The 24,638-nt window shown below is 42.0% G+C and overlaps 1 protein-coding gene across 9 annotated transcripts in view; it reads right to left on the reverse strand.

Annotated features, from left to right (window-relative positions):
* Positions 1 to 24,638, reverse strand: part of dclk2a (doublecortin-like kinase 2a) — a 45,440-nt gene that overhangs the window by 10,834 nt on the left and 9,968 nt on the right. For 2 of the 9 annotated variants that reach the window (XM_073476053.1, XM_073476122.1), the window contains exons 3-9: positions 9,307 to 9,436; positions 6,863 to 6,955; positions 6,293 to 6,343; positions 4,606 to 4,700; positions 2,782 to 2,869; positions 2,166 to 2,274; positions 290 to 347 (exon numbers count right to left, since the gene is read on the reverse strand). In XM_073476053.1, coding sequence (XP_073332154.1) covers positions 290 to 347; positions 2,166 to 2,274; positions 2,782 to 2,869; positions 4,606 to 4,700; positions 6,293 to 6,343; positions 6,863 to 6,955; positions 9,307 to 9,436 — 624 coding nt within the window. The remainder of the gene's footprint in view (positions 1 to 289; positions 348 to 2,165; positions 2,275 to 2,781; positions 2,870 to 4,605; positions 4,701 to 6,292; positions 6,344 to 6,862; positions 6,956 to 9,306; positions 9,437 to 24,638) is intronic. The other 7 variants (XM_073476079.1, XM_073476071.1, XM_073476062.1 and 4 more) reach the window with 7 other exon arrangements.

A 24,638-nucleotide genomic window follows, 5' to 3' on the forward strand; every position in this document is an offset into this window, starting at 1 on the left:
AGAGAGTGTGAATCAGTGTGTGTCATTGTCTGTGTGTGAGAGTGTGAAGACAATTTGAGTTAGGTGATGAATTAAACATTGCCAGCCTAATCTAACTGTGTGGGATAAGAGGATCAGAGACACGCACAGCAGGTGATCCTGTGGTGTGTGTGTGTGGGTGTTAATGATGGAGTGCTATCATATGACCCTTCCTTACGAGTGTGTGCATGGGGCTGAGGGCAATACATATAAAGAAGAGAAGAAGTAATTGGAGAAGGAGATTGGGGGGGGAGAAAAGACAGAACGAGACCTTTCCACTGCACTTGGCCTTGTCGATGATCTTCAGTGCAAACTCTTTTCCCGTGGACCTGAAGAGAAACAGCGCAATTAGAGCAAACAATAAAAACAGCACTGACGCTGCAACTGTGTCTGTAATACAAATCAAGTGCTCACAGGAGAGCTGCAGTTACTGAGAGCAGGAGCGCTGCCACAGAGTTATTGGAAAGGTATTTCAGCTGTACTGGCCAACTTTTAACAATGAGCAGAGAAACAGTGCAGACTCAACAGGAATGTGAGAGAAAGAGTAACTTCACACCAAGATGAAGAACAGTGTTTCACAGCCATCTCAGGTTCAAAGATAGTTTCAAGTGAGCTCTGTAGCACCTGTAACCACATCAGACAGTGGTGTCACGGTGTCGCTCCGGTGTTCACTTCTAGGAGTTAAACCACTGGTGTTCACAAACAAAAAGTAAAAGGGGGTTTTCTGTTGTTTTTTTTGTTTCATGTTGCAAAACATACATATTGAAAGGGATGATGGAACACTGTGTTTTGATGAGCTGGTCTCTGTTTCACTTGTACTGTATGTCCTTTGTTTCTTTATGAGGATCACAATTAGCTTCCACTAATCGATGCTAATGCTCCTAGAGTCCTTAGAGCAGAAACTCAAATTAACATCACTATAACAACAAAATGTCCTGCTTGCTAACATTCACATGAGGATGCACCTGTGATCATTTCAACTTATGAAACACCGTTGAAAACCATACCTAAAGCGAGCCGAGTGAGTTACGTCTCTCATTCAGGAGACCAGAGTTCAGAACATAATATTATACACTTATTCACTTATCACTTTTATGCTAAGTGCACTTATTGTCTGTTTCTCATCAGTTTTCTGTCGCTGTTCTGTTCTGTTAGGCTTGTGCAACAAAAAACATTGTTTGGGTTACAAAAGACCCTTTCACAACGTTAAACGTGTTTGAAAGGATCATTTCTCCCATATTTGATCTTTTCTCCCCAAGTCGCTAAGCTATAAAATTACAAAAACGTCAGTCAGTTTCAATGATGGCTGTGGAGCAACATTATTGACGATGTTCCAGTAAACAACACTAACACGGTGTGCTTTCAACTACACCTTAACTCAACCTTTTTACAGTATGTAGCTCCTTTCTAACAAACATGCGGCCCAAAGGGCCTCAAAATTAAACAACGCAGATCAGATCAATAAATAAACAGTCAATTAAACAATATTAGAAACAAACACCAGGGGTAAAATGATGCAAAACCAATGATTACATTTTAATTTTATTATTTTTATTTAAGGCCATGACATTACTCCAAATGAAAAGCCAGATTTAAAAAATACTCACTACAGTCAGATGCAATGGAAAGCTGAGTAAGTCGACCTTTGAACACATATCAAATAGGTCAGATTCAGGAAATTGACTTTGTAAATATTTTTTTGAGGGAGGAAATTAACTCAACATATTTCTTCGGGTGTATTTTGGTAAAAAGTAACCACTGTAAACATGACGGTTTGTTTACAAGATACTCCTCAGGGCACCTTTAAGTACTTTCCAGGAAGGTGCCTCGCATTATGAGAGCACACACACTTGACAGGCCTCCTCTCATCATCATCATCAGCATCATCTCCCCCGTCTGCCTGGGCAAAGTGTTGACTCAGAGATTAAAAGGCTAATGAAGTGAATTCACCGCTGGGTTTAATCCATGGGATATTTCCGTCTCCACAATGCCTGTCACCAGGACTTATAAACCCTGATGGAGCAGTTACTGCACGTGATGCACGTCTCATTAAGCTGCACGACACGGCGACCTGCCGCGCGATCACTCCAGACGGCTGCCAACTGTGCATTAAACATTTCCCGTCTGATTGGATGTGTTTCACCTACCTCTCCACGCACTCTTTGACCACGGCGAAGTTGCCATCCCCGATGACCTTGCCAATCTTGTATTTCTCCAAGATGGTGGAGGCGGGTGGGTAGCGGTTACCATTAACTGCTGAGGGGAGACCGGGGTTACAACAGGTAACAGACAAGCTGCTTTGTTGGATAATAAAACTAAAGCAGCTCTGGCAGGAACTCAACCAGTTCTCAGACTGAATTAAGGGCCCACATGCTGGGCAGCAAAATAAAACACAGACACCAAGATGCAGAGTGATCGCTACTTGTCCTCCTGTGGCAGTTAATGAGCAGAGCAGCAGTATTATGCACACACACACACACACAGCCCTAAAATCATTTAGTTAATTGTCTGCACACACAGCACTGGAATATTTCGCTCTTATCCTCCACACGAGGCCTACTCTTTGCCATTTTTGGTGGGTAAGCAAATTCTGAAATGTGGCCTGATGGGAAAAGAAGGTTTTAAAAGTGATAGTCAATGTCACTTCCACGTGCTAGAGGACGAGGGAGTCCATGCAGCAGCGTTGTCTTAGTTGGCAGATCAGAAGAATGACTCGGACATAAAAGTAGAGTAGAGGACAGGGGAGGGGAGGAGAGGACGTACCCTCCGGACTCAGTCGATTGGTTTGCTCCTGGTGGTTGTTCAACGTGCCATTTACATTTGGCGACGAGACGTGATGTGACGCGGGGATCTGCAAACACAAACAAAAACAGAGATGAGGCGCCTGGCCTGAAACAAAACCCACAGACAAATCACCATGGCAACCGTGGACATTTAAAGCGCCCACAAAACACCCTGTACATGGATGAAACATCGGTGGTTTATTATTAGTGGGTCAACTAATGTTTGAGTGGCTTTGACTGACGGCATTTTGTCGATCGCTGTTTCAGATACATGATTATTTAAATTCTTAACCTAGACAAACCAACTTAAACATCAACCCAAAAATAACTATTATTTATATAAATAGTGAACTAGGTCATAATAAGGCCTGTCCTTCATAATGCACAAGGTGTCGGAGCTGCTGCAACAGATCTCCTCGTCCATATCCACTCATCATCAATGCACATTAAACCTTTATGGCTCCAAATGAATGATTCATTTCTCAAGAGTGCCATTTCTGCAGAGCACAGCTATTTTTTGGCTATATTTAGGAAATGTCCGACTTAAATGCATGACACCAGCATTAAAATCAGAGCAGTGATCTTTTCCATCATGTGCAGTAGTGTTTCTGTACCTTTAATGCTCATCACCTTACAGTAAGGATCTATTATTTAGTCTAAAAGGGCAGCCCTCGGCACCAAAATAAAAAGGAGACACCTTCTAGGTCTTCTTTACGACTGGATACATAAAAAAGCTTTTCCCTCTGATAACACATCACTTTAGTTTACCTGACCACCTCCATGTGACCGCTTCAGTCAGGGTGAATGAGAAAGAGAGAGAGAGAATAACTATGCCAGTAACATCTTTGTGCTTCCTCATGTAGTTTTTCAAAACATATCGCTCTTCTCAGCCTCTTTGCCAGTTAATTCTAAAGCTGTCAGTAAATCATAAAATTCTAACATCCTGCCAAATGAATGTGGATGGATAAGTCTTTGACTGGGCTTAGAGAGGGACGGTGGCACTCTGGAGGAGGTTTGCCAGCTGGCTGGAGCAGTTAGAAACTGTAGTTCAGGACTAACATGCAGCTTACAGAAGAATCCATCAATAAATCAGATTAGTATCTCAAACTGCAACATGGGCTGCACACAGACCTGTAGGTCAGAATAGGCTGTCAGTCGGTGACTTGATGACTTGACACAGATTTATTTCATCATCTTGCGGTTAGTAGGTCAATAAGATTTGGCCTTATCCCCCACCGTAATGTACTGCCTTAATTTATGCTTGTGCGATCTCTGAGGTGGCAGACCTGCACTTTATCAAGTCAGCCATCAAAGCAAAGTCCAGTACAGCTTTGACATTTTAAAGAGGCCGGATACTGCCGGACGTCCAACCGCAAAACCTCAAAGGTAACCGTTGCACACAGGTGACACAATATACTATACATTCCTGCCAAGAAGTTATGCTCTGCCACTAATCAAGAGGTGGCAGTAATATGGCAAGGAAAGAAGGCTGGCAAAGAAGGAAGTAAACAATGCAGATTTCAAAATTTAAAAAAAAAAAAAAAAAGGAAAAGGCTTTGCAAAGGTTTTCTACGGGAGGAAATTCAACATGTTTGTTACGCCTCAAAGATACAAACACAGCTTATTGGTGAGATAATAAAATAATACATGTAAAGAGATCTGTGAATACATACCCACAGTATATGCTGTGTAGAACACATACTGCACTGTACAGATAGTGTGTTACGGTGCATTTGCATTTGGTCTGTGTGCACATCATCCACTGTAACATGGAGACAAATGTGGATGTGATATACCATCTTACCTTAAAACTGGGGAGGGGTCGTGGGCTGGTGGGAGACGGAGTGGAGGACTTGGTGGATCTTGGAGTTGAGATCTGGCTGTTTGAGACACCGTTTACTACATGGAGAGAAAAAAAAAACACAGGAAGGGAATATGTAAGAGCATGGGAAAGACTAATTCTGACTGTGAGTACAAGTTATTTTATAACAGTTGGTTGTGTATACACAAATGTTTGTTCAAAGATGGCTTCCTTTACGGTACCAGATACATTAAAGTATTTCTGTGTCATCTTTAACAATACATCCAGGAGATGCAGCTAGCATACATTAAGAACGTGCCCTTCACTGGGTAGTTGTTTACAAGTTTAGCAGGTTGCAGATTCTTCAAAAGAGGGAGCTGTATGATCATTTCGGACCTTATACGCCACTTAAAGGCAAACAATGCAATATTGAAGCTGCGCTCTAGTCAAAGTCGAAGGTCAGAATTTCCAAGTTGAGATTTCCAACTTCTGACTTCAAAGCGTTCCAGGTGCACAACGCCAAAAGCCAAAAAAATAAAGTCCCTTTGGCTATATTTACAGGCCTAAAGTATGACTCAAATACTTTGGTTCAGTTTACATCATAAAGGGCTGTGTTGTCACTGTAAATATCCCAAGAAAAAAGGACTTACTGCCACTATGCAACATTTATCCATAATATACTTAGATTGTAACACAAGGTGCGAAGGAATACAGCAGGAATGAGGGCTTCTATTGTTTCAGTGATTCATTCTGAAGAAGAGACTATTTCTGCCTCCCGCTCTCTTGGTTTCTGGCACAAATACAGAGACATAATGCGTCAAACTTAAACTCAAAGTCTCTTCATCTGCATAAACCCGGCTGAGCTGAAGAAAATCACTTCACACTGCCTACAGGCTGCGTCTTTGCACTCCTGTTTCAGAGTTTTGTTTCACTGTACAATCACTTAGAGGTTTTTTTCCCCTCGCTTAACCCTCCCTCCTCTGGGTATTTAACTTGTTTTCATTAAGGAATGTTTGAAGCAACGTTCGAGAAAAACTCAAACACGCTTCGGTACGTGACATTAGCTGTTAACTTTTTCAAAGTATGGTTTAACTTTTGAGTATCTCGGCTACTACAGATGAAGAGGAATGTGATTCAGCTGCTAAGCGAGAGCAGGATTTAATTAACACAGCTGAGGAGTGAGTCTAATCAGTTCGTGGCTTTGAATCAGTGGATTCTGCAGCAGCTGGCTTTCGAATTACATAAATGTGTATAATAAATGGCATCCTGTGGTAAAGTCTGAGTCAGAGCGGGAGAAAGAGGGAAGGAAGGAAATAAGCCAAAAGAGAAGGCGAAACATTATGTAACAAAAAGAAATTGAGATTGTTTAAGAGCTTGCAGCTCAGCACCATGTCACTGAATAACCAACATAATTTCATAATCTGGGGACTACGTCTATCAGCACAGATTTTTCAATCCATCATGTTCTTCAGTCTGGACTGGGCTGGACTCATCGACCCACTGACTCACAGTGTTTAAGTGGCAACTCTTAAACCATCAGAGTCGGCCTTAACAGACGAGAAGAAGCTGCGCGAAGAAGCTGCACGAAGCTTGTTTTGCTCTCAAGGGTTACCTCACCCCGGCTGCCAGAGTGCATTAACATGACAGGTGTTTCATTAGGCAAACTGTGTGACACCATCACCAGCCTCACCTGGGGATTTGATTGGAGACTGACTGGTGGAGTAGTGGACAGTCTGCCTCGCTGCATGCGTCAGGAACAAACAAAGAATAGTCAGGCAGATGTGATTCGATATAATCGCACCACGACGACACTGTGAAACTGGTTAAAGTAAAAGCTAAATTAAGACTGCAAGCTCTCCGAACTGTCAACCTCTCAATGACCTCGTCTTGATGTAGCGCCTTGTAGAACACCAATTACTCAGCAGAATGTCACCATCTCTCAATGCACCACACAAATTGCTTAGTCACTCATCACAGCTGTTGAGTGTTGAGGACGAGGCTGACAGATACAAAAGGCTATCACTCGGCCTGTCAACCAGAAGTGTACTTACAGTGTTACTTTGACATCAGATAAACAGGATTTTTTAAATATATATGTATACATATATTTGAGGAACATATTTTCACACATATAAAGAAATAATTTGCAGGACCAGATTTTCCAAATTGTGTATTTATGAGTTATTATGCTATATATCCATGAATATCACTCAATAGTTTCTAGACTGTGTACAGCATAGTGTGCAGTCATGTGTCCTACCTGCACCGGGAGACTTGCTGCGGCGTGCAGGGCTTTTAGCTGTCCTGTTCGGAGTAGCAGAGCGGCTGTGGGACGACTTCAGCACTCTGCATTCTGGGGAGACAACACACTCAGGGTCACTGTCGTATATATTAACCTTCCTCTATCAACAGACTTCTCCTCTCTTCTCAGTCGGAGTTTAAGTGGCAAAATTATGCCCAACAAGCTGCTGCACAATGAGTCCGGCCCTGCTAATGTTATTCATGTGGCATGATTTCATGAATGCTGGTGAGAACTGTTTATGAGGACAGAGAGGCAGCAACAAACAGGTGAATGGTGTTTAGTCAAAACAGATACAGAAGCACAGAGGAACAAATAAATGAGTTGGCTAATATGATAAAGTTACACTTATATACAATACATTTCTATAAAAAAATAGCCATCCAAAAATTATTTCAATTAATAATAATCTGATTGAAGGATAAGTAACCAAGACGACCTTTATGACCAGGTAACTTTTTCCACCGCACAGAGATACTGATGATACCAAACTCATTTTTTTACCCAACAAGAAATGTTGTAATGCAGGATATAATCCTCTCCATGAATGACTAGAAATAAAAAGATAGTGGCCATAAAAAAAACCAAAAAAAAAACCAAGCAGCTCTGAGAATTGGTTTTACAATAGATTTAATGTGGTTACTATCAAATAATTGTTGATTTTTGGTGACTTTGTTGAGACAAACAGTACACCTAAACGCCTGCATTATTTAGACTAGTTTTCAGAAGGGAAAGATAGCCTTCATTATTGATTTGGTAAAGGGGCACTATGTATGTTTGGAGAGGAAATTCAAACTCATTAATGAGGTAATAATATAAACTCAGAAATATGTATTGTTTCCATAAGTGAATAAACAAGCTGTTCTCAGAGGAAAACAAGGTCCCCAGAACACTGTTTGAAGCTAGAAAGGTGGCAGGGTCCGCCAGTATGATGGTAAAACAGAATGAAATTGTGCTGTCATTTAAGTTTGTATATTCAGTTTATTCAGTCATGAGAGAGAGTTTATTTATCTAGTTTCTTAAGGCTTAAAACAATCTGTCAATGAAGATCTTTCTCTTCTGATTATTTTTTTCCCCCATAACTACATGATGCACCTTTAGAATTAATTATAGACTCTCATATCGAGACTTGGTACACATCAGTGATGCCTTGTATTTTCAAAGCAAAGGCATAACAGCTCGTGTTTTCTCTGGAATGAAACATAGACTGGAATGATCACAGCACACTTTGAACACATGAAAGAAAAGTCACAAGCTTTGGTTTTTATGGTTCGCTGCATGCCGCCGCTGATTTAGTGGTGTTGCTGTAAGAGCAGATGTTGTAATGAAGCTTGTGGTAAACTTGTCAGGGTTGTGTTAATGAGGGTGTAGGCGGTGAGAGGTATAACGTAATGACAGAACCTGCCCGCAGAAGCACACCCACAGTGCATTTCTAATGTGCTCCCAGTGCTGTTTATCACCACATACATATTTCATTGACTGATTAAAAAGGGGTTCTGAATATAGTACAACTTCTTCCCTGCTGTATGTACGAAAAGCAAACAAACCCAATATTTTTCAACAAAAACTGGAACCTTTAACACTAACTAATAGCATATTACTGAGGGTGGCGGTAATGGGCTCTACTGATCTATTGTGCAGGCCATTTTTATTCTTTCCATGTTTCAACAGTTGAGTGTCTGGACCCATTTTTGCAAAAGCAAGAGCAGCTTCAGTACCCTCGACAGAGAGTGCAGTGTGCCTTTTTTGTTCTTTCAAAGACCTAATTCTTAAAAGTAGAGCACAGGAGTGTAAGTGGGACGAAGGCTCCGAACTATCTCTGAATACGACCAATTCACCATCACTCATCCTCAACACAGTGTGTGTTAGGAAATGCCTCCCTGTTGTTACCTAACCTGACAAAACAAAAAATGAAGCCGGATGTCAATGCTTTGGACTGTTACTATAATAAACTGCTTTTCCTTCCCACAAGGTCATCCAGAGTTGGGTGAAGTTCTACATACTGTAGCTTTGACTGTGAATGGATCTGCTGGTTTACAGAGGTCATATCCTGCCTGTGTGCTCTCCAACTTTTTCAACACGATAAAGAAAACAGAGGGTGTGCCTAATATACTGTATGTACAGCATGTACAGTACAGAACATATATACAAAAACATTCAAAAACAAGAAGTCAATTTCACTCAGAAAACAGGAGTGCAGCCTCCTTTCTTTACCCGACAGCAAGAATTGGTGTGTGGAAATGGAAATTAGTGGAAAGTATTTAACCCTGCAGTCAACTTCCTAAAGGAAAAGAGGGATGCGAGCAATAGTTAGAGATGAAAGGCGAGGAAGGACACTGAGGGGATCACACACACACACAAACAAACACACACACGGATGTTTAGTTAGTCTTAGTCAGGCCTACCAGTCATAAAGGCTGTGGAAGCCTTACCGCTGTGATCCAACACAAAGTCGTCCTGGGCATAGCGGTGCTTCTCTGGGCCGCACGCTATGAATACATCGTCGTCCCCGAAGAAGTCCTGCAGGCAGGTAATCTGGAGGAAGATTGGTAAGGAGAAAGATTGATTCAGACGGGTGTGATACTCATTTACTTGTTTCACTACTCCGAAGCAGCGGTGAAAGAAGTCATCTGATCCTTCACAAGAACAAAAAGTAGCAATAAATAATTACAAAATGCTCTGTATGAGTTCGGCATTCTCAAATTCATTTAATTTTATTCAAAACGTGTACAGTGAAAAAGTCAATGCGTTGCTTGTAGTCCATTATTTCTGCGTCACCATAGTACATTTTGCGACAGTAGTAGTAGTAAAGGTTCGCACTCATCTACTGATTGACAGTGGCGGTAACCAGCAAAAGTAGGGAAGAGTCTAAGTGATTACACATGGATATAAACAAAGCAGAAGCAAAAATAAATCTGCTTTGCATGTGTAGTTTAAATAAGGAAATGGATTAATTGCATTTGTTAGCTCTTAATTACCCTGCAAAGCAGCTGGATTCCCGAGAGCACATGATCATGTGATCTCCAGAATCCATCTCGCCAGGCTTCAAGCTTTGCGTTTGTGGCCGAGAAACAACTTGCAGATACAAGGTGTGGTTTAGGTGTGACGATGGCGAGAGAAGCCACTGTTCATTTGAAAATAACAATGGCGGCTCCTCAAGAGGTTTCGCACGGATGTTGATGGAAAAGATGTTTTCGCTCTTTTCCTGACTGGCTTAGGCAAGAGTTTGATTTATGGAGGGGCTCCACTGATGGTAATGCTCTCTTACTGTTGATCTGACTGGTTGAAGTTAGCACATGATCCACAGTGATGGACAGCTTCTCGTCCAATCACCTGCCTGCCTCCCGGGTGACTGGCGTGTCAGGTTAAGGCTTTAAGGATAAACACAAAATGCTTATTTTGGTGAGTAAACTAAAAGTGAATCTAACTTTGGTATACCTGGTCCAGATGGAGCCAGTTCTAACTTCTCTATAGACTGTCTAGAAGTTACAGGACTGCATCATCTTTGATGAACATCTCATTCTTTTTGGAAGTTCAACCATGAAAAAATGTAGTGCAGTAGAAAGTAAAACAGTATCATCTTGCACAAACGAGTTACAGTACCTCCGAATTGTTTAACTATATTACTTGACTAAATTAGTTTTTTAGCTTTTTAGCGCTGCTCAAGGGTGCATTCAGTTGTTGTGAATACTAGGAGGTAGAAAGTCCCACACGCTCTTTGTTGACTTCATATTAATGCTTTTGTAACAGTTTCTTTTAGAAGGCGTGTAGGACGGAGTTTGGTTCGTCAGCGTCCCTTCCACTTCCAGGGATCCCACATGATTCTGCAGCACGATTCTACCGGCTTTCATTTCATTCATGTGACTGTGGTATTTTTGGATGTGAAATAATTGCTTCACTCTGCGCTCATTGAAATAGGCCAATTAAAAAAAATCAGTCTGTGTGATGGGTGTGGTACGGTGAGGGGTGTAACTGTGCGCCTCTGCGTGCATTTGAATGTACAGCACAGAGCACAACGACGCGACGAAGGTCAAAACACTGTGACGTCCAGAATACTGCAGAGTCAGTGCAGAGTCATGGGAGGAGAGCGGTGCATTTAGCGTCTGTGCCGCAGGGTCATTTGTCTTGCTTTTTCTATTCTGTCTCACGCTGTGATCGTCATTTTCTCTGCAGATCCGACCGATTTTACTTCTCCACCCACGACCCACCCCTGGAGACGGAAATAGGAGTTACTTTTAAAATATGGTGAGTTGTGCCCACACACACACACTCACACACATGCACACACTCACAGATTATCCCTCTGTTGCTGTAGGTGGACAAGTAGGAAGACAAAGGAGGTAAAGATCCACTCATTATCCCACCCCACCACCACACACAAGTGCACCCACACACTGCCTGCCTGGCATATGAACAGTATATGCACGCGCGCACATACACACACACACACTTGAAACAAGAGTAGGAGGAGGAGTACTAGATGGCTGAAGATTGTGGGCAGATGGATCCTCTGGGGGAGACTGGGGGCTGACACAGTGGGGGGAAAGTGTGTGTGTGTGTCTGTGTGTGTAAGATGGGTATTAGAAGAACTGGTGGTCCAGAAAAGCTAAATGGCTACTGAACACAAACGCACAAACGATCTGCACAGTAAAAAGAAGAGTTGGAGGCTGAGAGGAGTGGTGTAGGAGTGAGACATCGCACGGCTAAAACAGCAGAAGTGGAGTATTTAACGCAAACAAATATATAGTTACACATTCATTAATAATAAATGAGACACTTCACATGACACTTCTGCATGTCCTACATACAGACAGCATGAATTAAACATGAAACTGGATGCAGTATCTGTAACATACTCATAAATAATCAAAAACAGTATTTCATGCCCTTTATATTCCTCTTTTGTCCGATCACTGAAATAAAACTCATCCTTACATGGAGATAAATGAAAAGAATCTGAGTCAGTGTCATATTTGTCCATGATGCTGAGCTGTGGCTGGTTATCAAAGGTTTGACATAGCTGGAGTGGATGCCATTCTTTACATGAGCACTCACTCAGGAATTTGGCAGCTGATCGTCACACCATACTGTAAGGACCCAGGCGGTAGAATCACTATAGCAACAGCCCACGTGGATAGTCCAATGTATGTGACAAAAATGGACTCCGGTGTAGTGCGAGCTGTGATGGTGAGAGACGATTACATGCAGACATAAGATGTGATTTCTCAGTGACCTCTAACCTTAATCCGCACTCTGATTCCTCCGGTGTGTAGACATTATAACTGATAACTCTGGGTTGTATTTTTCCATCCACTCAGCAGGATGTGTACGGAGCATGCCGGTCATTTGTTTGAGGACAATGTCAGACATCAACACAGACGCTGCCTAAGTGAGCGCTGTCCCCTGCAGGGAAACCACCAGCAGTGATGACATCAGCAGTCAGAGGACATTGGTGATAGGTCAAAGTAAAAGCAAAGCAGATGTGAAGATTGATACCTGTCCATTAAATACAAGGCTAGCTTTGCTTAGCAACCCTCTCAATAGTCCAGCACGTAACCTTTTGTAACATGCTGAATTGTTGTTTTTGTACTTTAGTTTTTTCTTTGTTTGGATTAAACAAAGGAGATATAACATGTTAATTTTGTGATATGAAGGGGCTAGCGGGATAATTTTGTTACCAACAGAGCCGGAGTTGCTATTTCCCCGTCTCTAGTCTTTGTGCAAAGCTAAGCTTACCGTCTCCTCAATGTTAATTTCATTTCAACAAACCATGACGAAAAATGTTTGTCGACAACCATTTTGTCATGACTAAGACCAAACAGTGATGAGCTAAGAAAAGGATCCTTGATAATAAAATTATACAAAATGTATCTTTTGTTCTGGTTGACAAGACGAGACGAGACAGGGCTAAATGTTAGTGCGATGGGACGTTCAAAAAACGCATTAAATTTTCCCCCGATTGTGTGTCTAGTCTGTGTCCTATTTCTAAGCTCTAAGGCCAGGTAGGCATATTAATTGTAACATTGACTAAATTACATTAATTTCATTTCCAATTATGATTAATTATGAGTTATCTTCCTGTTGCCCCGGGACACACTTGCCCTGGCTTCACCTGAGGCAACAGGCTTACTGTGAAGAAAGGGGAACTCAGGGCTTGGATATTATATCTCTCTGTCGAGAAGGCCCCTGGCTGTATTCTCATTTACTTTCACCCCTACACACGCCTCCTTCTCTGCAAGGTTAGCACTGCTGTGGCCTGTGATAAAGTACTTTTCAGCTGGCCTGTGACACCCAGGGGAATGTGGGGAAATGGAGACAAATGGTGCCTGTATGGACACAGGTTTTAAAAAGGCAAAAATGAAAGGAGGTCAAGTGGTTGAGAAATTATGTTAAATGACAAAGTCTGTTAAATCATGGTGTTATAACTTAGATGTACTTTTAATAGACAGTGATAGATGTCACTATTGTTAACCACGTGTTTATAAAGACACTCAGCGTCGTCATGAATGTAGTTGTTGGCATATTTGCCTATATACTAGGTGTGTTACTGGAGGTTACTACTAGAAGGCATGCAAGAGAACTCAGTCCGTCATTGTAGCCCCTGCTGCTACGGACATGCTACCTGACTCCTGGCCTGTCACATTCTGGCACTACACTGCCCCTACTGTTCATGTGAGTATTGCATCTTACGGACATGAAGTGTTAATTTCTGGAGTCGTGCACAAACGGACGCATGATACGAGAGCTAGCCATCATGCATATGAGAACGCATTACTAAAAGCAAAGATATCTCCGGCCTCACAAGGCACGAAGTCTGACCACACACAGGCGTTACAATGACAATGAAAATCTTGCACATTGTGGCTGTAAAATCACTTATTGCCATCAACTAACCCCCGGTCACATTCACCAGTAATATTCATGGTGATGATGATGTGGTCTTGACAATCTGCCAAGCTCTCACTCACTCGCTCATCATGTCACCACTGATGGTTATGATTTGATCCCTCCAGCTACTTGCTGCTGTGCTGGCTGTGAGGATTGATTTCTCCCTCCGTCAACCCGCTCTCCCGCTGCTCTAGTTTGTTATTGCCTTACCCAACAACAGCATCTCGTTAGTGCAGCCTGCATCTCACTGAAATGTGTATGTTGGATAATGTTCTATAAAGTCGATGTATAAAAAGGTTTATATATGCATGTTCAAGCTGTAAATGATCCAGATCCTCTGATAAAAGATAAAATCATGATGCTGCTTTTAAAACTTGAAACACATGTTCATTTATGCTGAAAATGTGACCATAACAGTGTTTCTTCTTTCAAAAGAACCTCAAAAAACTCTGCAGCACATTACTTGGAGCACAGAAGTAAAAGGAGTGTATGAATGTCAAACCGCATTGTCCGTGTTTTTCTTTGCTCTTGTCAGCCACTGCCAGGATCAACAGCCAATGGCACTCCATCGCCAGCACAATCCTGCTAGGCCTTGTCTCGGCCAATCAGTGAAGTGAACTGTTCACGGGGTTCTGTATTGGCTGGGTGACGTGTCTTGAGGGTAAACTGAAGTTTGCCCTCCACGACGCGACAATACCCCCTCCTCTCATACGTCTGACCTTCTCTTGCTCCCACCATCCGTCTGTGTTCTGGGTGTTGCCTGCTGTACTTTCTGCCCTGCTTAGCTCAGCAACAGAGGAGATCCAGGCCAAGGGCTTCGAGTGTGTATATATTAAAGAATCAAAGGGAATCTGTTCGTTAGACCAATTACAGAACCCTCACCTCTTTAACATTAAAACACTAAGTCCGAAATGAACATACCCCCTAAAACAACACTTTTCAAGTAATTCATAGAAACAAAAACTGGCAATAAGTCAAGGCCTTTTTCTCTTGGTCTTAAAGTTAAATCAGGGCTCTGTTCCAAAAACACAATGTCACACAACAGCAGGTGCTGTGAATTTAGGGCAGTGGAAAAGCCCAAGATACACACAAGAAAGTAGACGCTCTCTTTTAATGGCTGACAGGACAATGATCAAAGTAATCATTGGGTACCATCAGCCCCATTTACCACCAAACCCCTCATTGCTGCTCATCACTTGTAGCCAAATGAGCAAGAGGCAAAGAAGATGTTTTGAGTCCTGAGGGGAAGACCAAAATAAAAACGAAACACTGAGATCCCTGCATCTTGCCTTGGGGAAGGTCAGCCTCCACAGGACCCCTGCTGTTGCAAAGGAAAATAACCTTTCATGGCGAACTAGATGTGCATTCTTTACACGAGCTTACACTCTCACTTAAACATTCAGAAAGCTAGATGCCAATTAAGTTTGTCAGGGCGATGCTTAAGCTAAAGCCAACCAGGTTATTAGCTCGACTTGAACTCTTACTCACAGACAGAGGCTGCTTTCTGAGACGTTTTAATACTTCCGGATTAGAGCGGTAAATCTCAGGCACGTGTGACAGCCAAGACAAGGCGGTGGCGGCGGCATAAAAAAGAGCAAATAGAAAACTAAGTCCATCATTAACTCACTACTGTGGATTCATTGCATTAGCTGCATTAACCATTAGCTACCGAATACGGAGCTGTATTAAGAAATCAAGCCGCTTTCAGTCGCTTAAACATTCAACAGCAGCCACACAGATGTTAAAGAACCGCCAAACCACCAGTCACTGAAGGAACTGAAGAAGAAACAAGATTATTTAATAAACAGGAATTCATGAATTCACGAGGCACATTTTTAACTGGAGACACTGAAGGTGAAAGCACTTCAGAACAAAAGAAGCATGTATTCAAATTGACAGTTTACCAAAATGTGTAGATCGATTCAAGGAAACTCGCAGCAGTGCTGTGAACTCCGCCTCACACCAGCCAGCGGCAGCTTGCTCTACAACACATTACACAGCCGTCTGGCTCTCTCTGTCTCGTTCACCCCGATGCATATTCACGAACAGAAAGAGCGTCGTTGCAGTACATAACCTCAGGCCGCCTGAATGTACATGAGCACCGAGCTCTTTAAACTCAAATGGAGCTGTGCAAGAAGGAATGAAGAGAGTGGGAGTGTGCGCCTCGACATGCGCGCACAACTTTTAGCCCAAATGAGCCTCAGCAGATTACCTGACTCATTTAGAAAGGGAGAGAATTGCTGAGGAGCTATGAGACACACAAGAGATGAATAAAATGTTGGTTTTTGTTGCCAATTAACATAATACTCAGTCTTCAATTAAAAATCAACATATTATTGCACTTAAAGGGGCTACTAGGCAATCAATGCTCAAAATATAATATTGCAGTTCCAGCACAAGTCCCCAAAGTCCCACATTAATATCTTTGAGAATGTGACTGGCATTTCCATCCCAGTCGCCAGAATAAAAGTTGGCACGGATATGTTTAAACTTTACATTTCTTTTTGTTGTAACTTTATGTTTCTGTAGGTTCAATCATCAATTTCATGGGCAGACAACGCGGTGCTTATGGCCTGATTAGGTTTGGTCCACAAATCAACTTGGTAAGGTTTTAGAAAAAAGATCATGTTTTAGCTTAAAATACCTGGTTTTGTTGTCACAAACATGGATGGAAAATGTCCCAGCATCTCCATAAAAATATTCAGCGGTTTAACTTAAAAATGTTGTAACAACGTGGTCCCTCATTAAAAATATCTACTGTTTTTACATTTACAAATGTTGACGTCATCTCAAACAGTAGTCTCAGGCTTGGCAGCCAACTCGCCTCGATGGTGGCACCACCATCACATCTACCGGCGTGAAAGTAAGCTCATATACATGGATTGAGACTGTGCGAATGACCGTAAAATTTGAACTATCCGTGGTTTGCAGAAACGTAAATTCTTCACTTTATTCTGGCGACTGGGCTGAACATTTCATGGTTGCCCTATTCAAATAAATAAATAATAATAAACAAGAATAAAACTGTCCACTTACATAAACATCAACACTGTTAAACAAGGATACACATCAAGACACTTGAAGAATAGACACTGTGTGATGTGCAAATTAAACTCTACCCTCAGACTCCGATACGTGCTACAGTTGTCAGGATCACTTAGACATACAGCTCGAGATCTGCCCTGTGCAAAAAACATTCATCACGTTAATCTGCCAGAACATGCTGAGGCAATCTGAGCTTCACTAGCATGATTAAACTCAAGTAGACAAACAATAGTGTGTGGGCTGGAGTTTATCCATAGCATGATGTCAATCTCCTGTGGGGAGAGTGAAAGGCCTGCTGCAAAGAATGGGTAACGGCCAGGCCTGGACAAAGGAAACAAAACAAGTAGTTGAGATCACACAGCACACAATGGACGCCCGCCCCGTCTGTGGCCTTCACACGTTCTGCACAGCCGACAGCTCTGTGTCCCCTCATGACACCCCCGCTCTGTGTCGTCTGCCAGCTTTTTGTTTCCCTGTTCCTAATGCAGGGTATCATGCCAGCACTTCAGGAAACAGGGAAGAGGCACTTCTGCTTTATATACAAAATAAAAGTATTGCACACCAAGGCTGGGGGAAAGCATTGATGGTGTGTGTGTGTTTGTGTGTGTGTGTGTGCGCGCGTGTGTGCGTGTGTGCACGTGTTTGTGTGTGTGTGTGTGTAAGCCATCTGCTAGGATGAGAAAGAGGGGGTCTGGATTTGTCGGTTTTTATCGCCAAAGGGCAGACAGTGACTACATTATGCCATCATATTTCTGACTTGCACAGATTAAGTCTCCGACTGTCAAGCTTTTAGTTGGTCAAGTTTATTAAAGCTGCTGTAAGTATTGTTGTATAGCTAACTTCCTGCCCGTTTTGCAGTTGGCAGTCCCCTCCTGCCTCTCTACGTCACCACATGAAAGTGCAGCAGTGTTGGCCAGACATGGCAGCAGACAGGAAGATCCTGCCGTCTCTGTGTGTTCACGAGGAGACAGGACCGCCTCTTTATGGAGTTCTCCGGCCTGATTGGAGAAAGTGGATAGGGATACCCGAAAATGACTAGAAAAAATACATGGGTTACTGACCAAACACCCTGTAATGGGAACTGCTGTTGGAATATAGAGCTATTTAACACTTATTTTAATAAAAAACAATAATTACAGAAGCTTTTAAGTCAACCAAATATCAGAAAGTTGTTTTAAAGGGCTTTAAAGTACAATATGTGATACCCCCTGTTCTCCTTTGGCCCCTTTGGTATCAGCTGGAAGGTGTGGATTCATTTTTAGTAATAGGACAATATAACCCGGTAAGATTAAAATGATTTAACGAGCAAATTATAAGTGGGGTAATATACTAACCCTCAGTATTATATACTTGGAACATCGCCAAACCGTATCAGGAATTCAGAACACAAGTTTCATTCATAAATGAGCCCATATTAAACAATAGCATATTTGTGAACGTGGCTGAGATGATGCCTGGTTGGATGGTGTGATTGCACTGCTGTCAGATGGTGCTGCATGCTAATGACAGTGCAGAACAATAGGAGGGCATGCAAATTTCATGGCTGTTGACCTAAATGACGGTGTTTAATCCAGACTTGGCCCTGAAAACAGCTCGTGTCTGACAATCAGATGGAGCCCTCGTGTGGCCTTGACCCCAGCTAGTCAAAGAGGGAGACGGTTTCATTAATCTGTCTGTAACTGCCAGCATGTTTCACTGTCCTGCCAGGAGGGCGCGCAGATGACAAGGTATCATCCCCATCAATATGATCACATGGTGAGCAGAATTCAGACACCTTAATGAATGTAAACCCTTTAACTGTTGGCACCAGATAGCAGAGCGGCACGTCCCCGCTAACACATGTACTGTAAGACCTGGGCTGGTTTAGAGTATTGGAGCGTGTCATGTGAAACAGTGTCACAGTGCAGGAGGCGTCACGCTAAGGACAATCCACCGCCCAGTCAGTCCCCAAAACTCAGTAATCCATGAAGTATGACCTAGCTGGCTGTTATCTTAATGACATGTTTGTGATCAAATAATATTTGCTGTTCCAGATATCCACAAGTTTAGGAAGAGCAAATACTGTTGCTGTATTCACCTATCATGTAATACGTTTCTGTGATTTAAACACACAGTATGTCATTTATACCACTAGGGGTCTCTCGATCAAAACAAAACAAAAGATGTACAGTAAGTAGCGCGGGTCATGAGTGAGTTGTTGTCTTCATTGTTCAACAACCACTGTTGCCAATGATGATCCATCCACGTGATTCAAGCAGCAATTTTTGAATGCTTTGATCGCATTGTGTTTAGTCTCATTCGCCAACTTCCTTCCTCACAGGCTGACTCCCTCCCAGGGGCTGCGACAGGCGACCGATAGAGCGTGACATTACCTTGAGCAAAATTACAGACTTCTCTGGGTTCAAACATTGTCGGAATGTAACAAGGTCTAATCGTTTCCTGTGTCAGCTATTTTTTGGGAAACCATCATAAAAAAGGAAACTGATGAGCACACTGAGCCAAACTGAGCAGATTCAGGATGTTTGTAGAAACTGTTTGCAAAAGCAAACATTATTTTGAGTTTTTTATCCCCTCTGCATCTACTCAGATCTTAATAAGGTTAAGTCGTATCCTTTGTATGCTCCATTTATTTGATTTCATAATTGGTTTGTTTGTTTATATATGTGTTGTTCCTGGGTAGTGAGCTTCGGCATTAGCAGTAATTGCCCTTGAGTTGAATATTTAATTATGGGAAATTAAGCTGGCTTTATAAAGTGAAAGGGTTAGACAAAATGTTTCACAGACCGGGGAACGTCATTACAAATGCCGTATATGTTTAATGGATGGTGTGCATTTTTCCATTAACTGTACTGTTATCTGTAGAAAGAAACATACCGTGAGAAAGAAAAATTGTGCACTTCACATTTTTAAAAGTGGAGTTTGTTGGGAGTAGTCCCTGTCTGCCTGCCTGCTGCGTTTCTCCACAGCATGGCGTCAAATTATTTGTGCCCTGATAAACTGCCGCAGTGTTGAGACCTGTGAGTGACCTTCAGTTGTTTTTTTCATGCACCCTGTACGAATGCAAAAACACTTACGAACTTGCCTCTAAGAATTTCAGACAGAAGACATTGCCAAACTATAAGATAAAGAAAGAAAATAAGTTAAAACCAACATTGCTTATGTTATTTTATTAAAGATATACAGTGACTGTCTTCAATTCATCATGGAGGAAACGGCACATTCACTTAACTGCTGCAAAGACGTAAACAAAAACATTACATCAGATCAGACTGCCCAATTATCACGGAGTTCCATCCCTCTCATTACTGCAGCTCTCTGTGTGCAGCAAGAGGCTTTTAAAGATGTCCAAGGGACGAGCATTTGAGCCCTTGCAGCTCAGCCGTCTTAATGGTCTGGGTCTGGGTTTCCAGCCCCTGGTTAATGGGCAGACTGGCTGTCATCCTGATAACATCACAGAGTGTAAAGGATCGTGTAAAGCTAAGGGATTTCAGGATTCTTTGTCAGATGTTTTCGGAGAGAGACAAACAATTTTCAGCTCATTTAAACTTTTAGAGCAGAGACATATGGCTAATCTCTATATGCTGTTTCTGAAAAAATAATTTGAACCAATGCACATGTATGAAGTATGCTCATTCACACGTGAAATGGAGGACAAAAATGAGTATGACAAGCTCTTATTTGACAAAATGATGAATGCTGGCCAAAAAACAGACCTCATCTTCAAAACAACCTTATCCTTTATGTTCATACAGACTGTTAGACCTGACAGCATGACATATGGACTGAATCTACTAAACGTTTGTTCAGGAGGCTACATGAACAATTGGATCTTAAATGTCCTTGACATGCTTGAATCTACAATAAATATACTGGAAACAAAAGAAATCGAAAGAAACTAATGTTGGCAGAACTACTGATAAAAACAGTGTATTGAGGATTAAATCATTCATGAACCAATACTGTTCTTTTTTATTTAAATACCTATAATAAGTCGTAATGCGCCACCTTTGCATTCAAGTTTGCAAGTATTTTTTTGCCCTCGAACGTTGTGAATGTCAGATCGAACAGAATTGATTATCTGCACACACGACCCACTGAGCATTTATCCATGGAAAAATGGGATATCCACTCATCGCTATGTGCCTCATCGATCACTAATGTTTTAATAGCAGTACCACACACCGACTGTCTTTTCCCACATATTATGTGTCAGGGTCAGAGTGGGCTGAAGGCTACATTGGGTAAGAGGCAGAGAGGAACCCTGGATCACATCCAGTTCCCCAAAACTGCACTGGCGAAGTAAGAGAGGTCACTAAACGGTCGATGATTTCTCCTCCATTATCTGTTCATAGACTTTCTCTTGATGGAGCAATTATTGGATCTGGATATGATTAAAACAGCTAAAGTGAAGCTAATGCTGCAATTCAGAAACAGAGCAGGTATAACTCAGTACAGTAGTCGAAGTTGCATCATCTCTGTACTTTATCAGAAGACCAACACTGTGACTCTCTTCAATCTAACATTCTCACCTACCTCACACTGTGACTGGGGCAGCTGTGAGAAAGTAAGAAAAGAGTAAGGGTTGGAACTTCTCTGTCTCCTTCTGTTTATCAGATGGACCCTCTTCTCTTTGTCACAGTTTCTATGGTTCCCTTGAATCTTTTATAAATGATTTCTACATAAAAAAGACAACTTAGCAAGTACTGGACCGCTGACTGTTCCCTGAAACTAATGAATGCATCGATTAAACAATAAAAACTAGAGAAATCTTATTTTCTGCCTGCCCAGTCAGCTTTGAGATGTAAAACAGGGGTTTCTCTCAAAAGCAGCAGCTGATTCTTCTGGCCCTGATAACCAAGATCTGCAATTAACATTCAGTCTGAAGAGCAGCTTTGAATCGAGGAGGGAGAGTGGACAGAGATGTATTTTGTAAGCACGCTCATTCACACGAGCACGACCCTCAACACACACACCCGCACACACACACCTGACAGCTGCACTTTAACCCTCCCTTCCAGCTTGTAAGTCTAATTATTCGGTGGTGGCCAGGCCCCAGCGGGGGGCCTCCGAGTGCACGTGCGTGACGCTGTGTGTGAGTAACACTGTGTGTGTGTGTGTGTGTGCACGCGCATCAGTGGGAGGGGGCTGCATCGCCTGCAGACCGGGTGGCTGGGACCTGTGATTTGATTTTGGAGAAGCAGATGGCAGGATGCTGCTGGAAGGCATTTGGAGCACGTTTGTGTGTGTGTGTGTGTGTGTGTGTGTGTGTGTGTGTGTGTGTGTGTGTGTGTGTGTGTGTGTGTGTGTGTGTGTGTGTGTGTGCGTGTGTGCGTGGTGTGTGTTTGTGTGTTTATGGGTGTATAAGTGACTGAGTGAAGAGCCCCACTTTTCTAGGAATGAAAAGTAAAGCTTATAGAGTCCATGGGGCTTTGTTCAAACTGACGTGTTAACGTCTGATGCTCATTTAAGGAACTCCCAGTTTATTTGATAATGAACTGGACAGAGTTGCTGTTGTTATTCTTAAAATTTTAATGGCGACCCTCCCTCTCGCCTCCAGTCCAATGTGCTGTATGCTAATTATACCCTGGAACCTGAAATTGATATCGATCTTCTGGTGTGGATTAATGGTTTGAAAGCAAACAAGCCACCCAAACATTAGTGTTCTTTTAGAAGGAAGTGACTTAAGGGAAATGCCGTCTTTCACTACAGCCAAGATATTCATTTATTTATCACATAAACACTGCTCCATTCAGTATGTAAAGGACAAACATTCATCGGTTAAGATAAGGTGCATGAAACCCATATGCCTCCAAATTTGCTGATATTGAATTTTTTTTCAGATAAACTGACCTTAAATGTTTGAGGAAATGATCCTTATCGTCATGCTAAGTAAACTGTTTAAATATCCACTGCATGAGCAGAGAAAATGAATGATGTTTTGTAGATACATGATTTTCACACAGTAGAGACAATATGGGGAACAGCCTAGCTGGTCTAGCCACCAGTATGGCACCACTCAGGATGTGAAAAGAGGCTTATCGGGGTAGAGAGGCTCCATGACGGAGGGCTCCAACAAGTCAGGCTGTCAGATTATGGAGACGTGTTTGGTCTGGGAGAGTGTTATCTCCTCTTCAAAGCAGGGGGGGGCAGAAGACAAGAGAAAGTGAGACGATTAAAGCTAATGCTTTTCCATTCGATTCTCCAAGAAGTCAGTATTTAAATATAAATATTTTGTCAAGTTATTTCGCACTGGCAATTCAAACAAAGCCCATATTGACTTTGACGTTTAAACTGAACTGACTTCTGCTATCATGGACAGGATATTGTCAGGTGTCCAGCTCTGTTCTTAGGATCAGGTTACAGGCTTAATGGGTTAAACCTCTGAATTAGCCTCTTAATTTAATTCCGAGACAGTCCTGTTGAAGCCAAGAGAGAAACACAAGTCCAAAGCAAATAGTCCTTTTGTTAAATAGTGAATCAGACACTATGTCAAGAACACACTTGCTGTTCTTCCAGTGCCTGGCAGATGGGACTAAAACTCCAAATGCTGTTAGGTGATAATTAACAGCTCCTGAAAAGATTGTCCTTACCTATGATGATGTCATTTGCTCCAGAAATCAATAAAATCATTATAGATTTTTGATTTTTCTGACGTTATATCACTTCAAAGAAGGCCTGCTCTTGATTTAACTCAGCAAACCTAGATCAGGTTAAAAGACTGAGTTGAAAACCTAGAACATAATATTATTTCTGAGACACGGTCCAACCAAATTACACTGGCGTTGTCCATAAAGACACCACTTAAGTACAGTCAGTTTGTTCTGACATGATTTCTGTACTTAAAATGATGCACCATGGCTGCCACATTATGTCATTTTTGCCGTCTTGGCCGATAACTGCCTTGTACAAATAAACATTAACCACCAAAACTGAAATGGGAGCTTTTGAATTTTATCCAAAAGACATTCTATAGAGGTCCTGAGCATCTGGTGACACCATGCAGGACACGCTGTAACACAGCTCATTTATAAAAGAAGCTCTAATGTCTTTCAGCATTCATCTGCTCGTCTGATGGTGAAGAAGTTTACAGGGATGGATGCACGGATAGATGAATTTCTGCTCCAGCAGAGACAACAAATCATCTATCAAAGGAAACTAAAAAAAAAAAAAGCGGCTGTTGCAACTAATGGCTGATGTGTTTATCATTAAGGACTCTGTGGTGAATATCTAAGGGAGCTAAATGACACACTTGTCAGCGTGACAGATGTAATGTGACATCTGCAATGTGTTCCAAAAGACTGTGTAGTACATTTCCTAAATCACGACTAAAAATGACTAATTTATGATTTCAAAAACAAACATCTACAGAGAAATCACTCACTGAATTAACTGTCCCGTAAATGTTGGCGTGATGTTGGCGGTTTAACTGACTGGCATCCATCTTTAATCCAATAACAAAGAGTTAGGTAGGCCTGAAAGCACAACAGGCCTGAGTTGATGTACAGTGATTTGTGACTGTAGGCAGAAATGTACAGTATTTTTTCCTGCGGGTCATTCAATATTCAGGTATCGCACCAATCATATAGTAAGAGCCAAATAAGAGTATATCTTTGCAGGTACAGGGGTTGAATGAGAGTGTTGTTGGAAAGTTTCAAAGTAACGCACCACTGACAGAGACTTCCCAGAGACTTCACAACCTTTAACAAACTGCCACAGTCTGGCTGACTATAGCTGCATGCCTGAAAAACCCATACAGAAAGGAGGTGAAAGGAAGGGTCCACTCTATCAATCTGTCTAATAATAT

Source organism: Pagrus major, chromosome 1 (genome assembly GCF_040436345.1).
Source record: "Pagrus major chromosome 1, Pma_NU_1.0".
NCBI classification, from domain to species: Eukaryota; Metazoa; Chordata; class Actinopteri; order Spariformes; family Sparidae; genus Pagrus; species Pagrus major.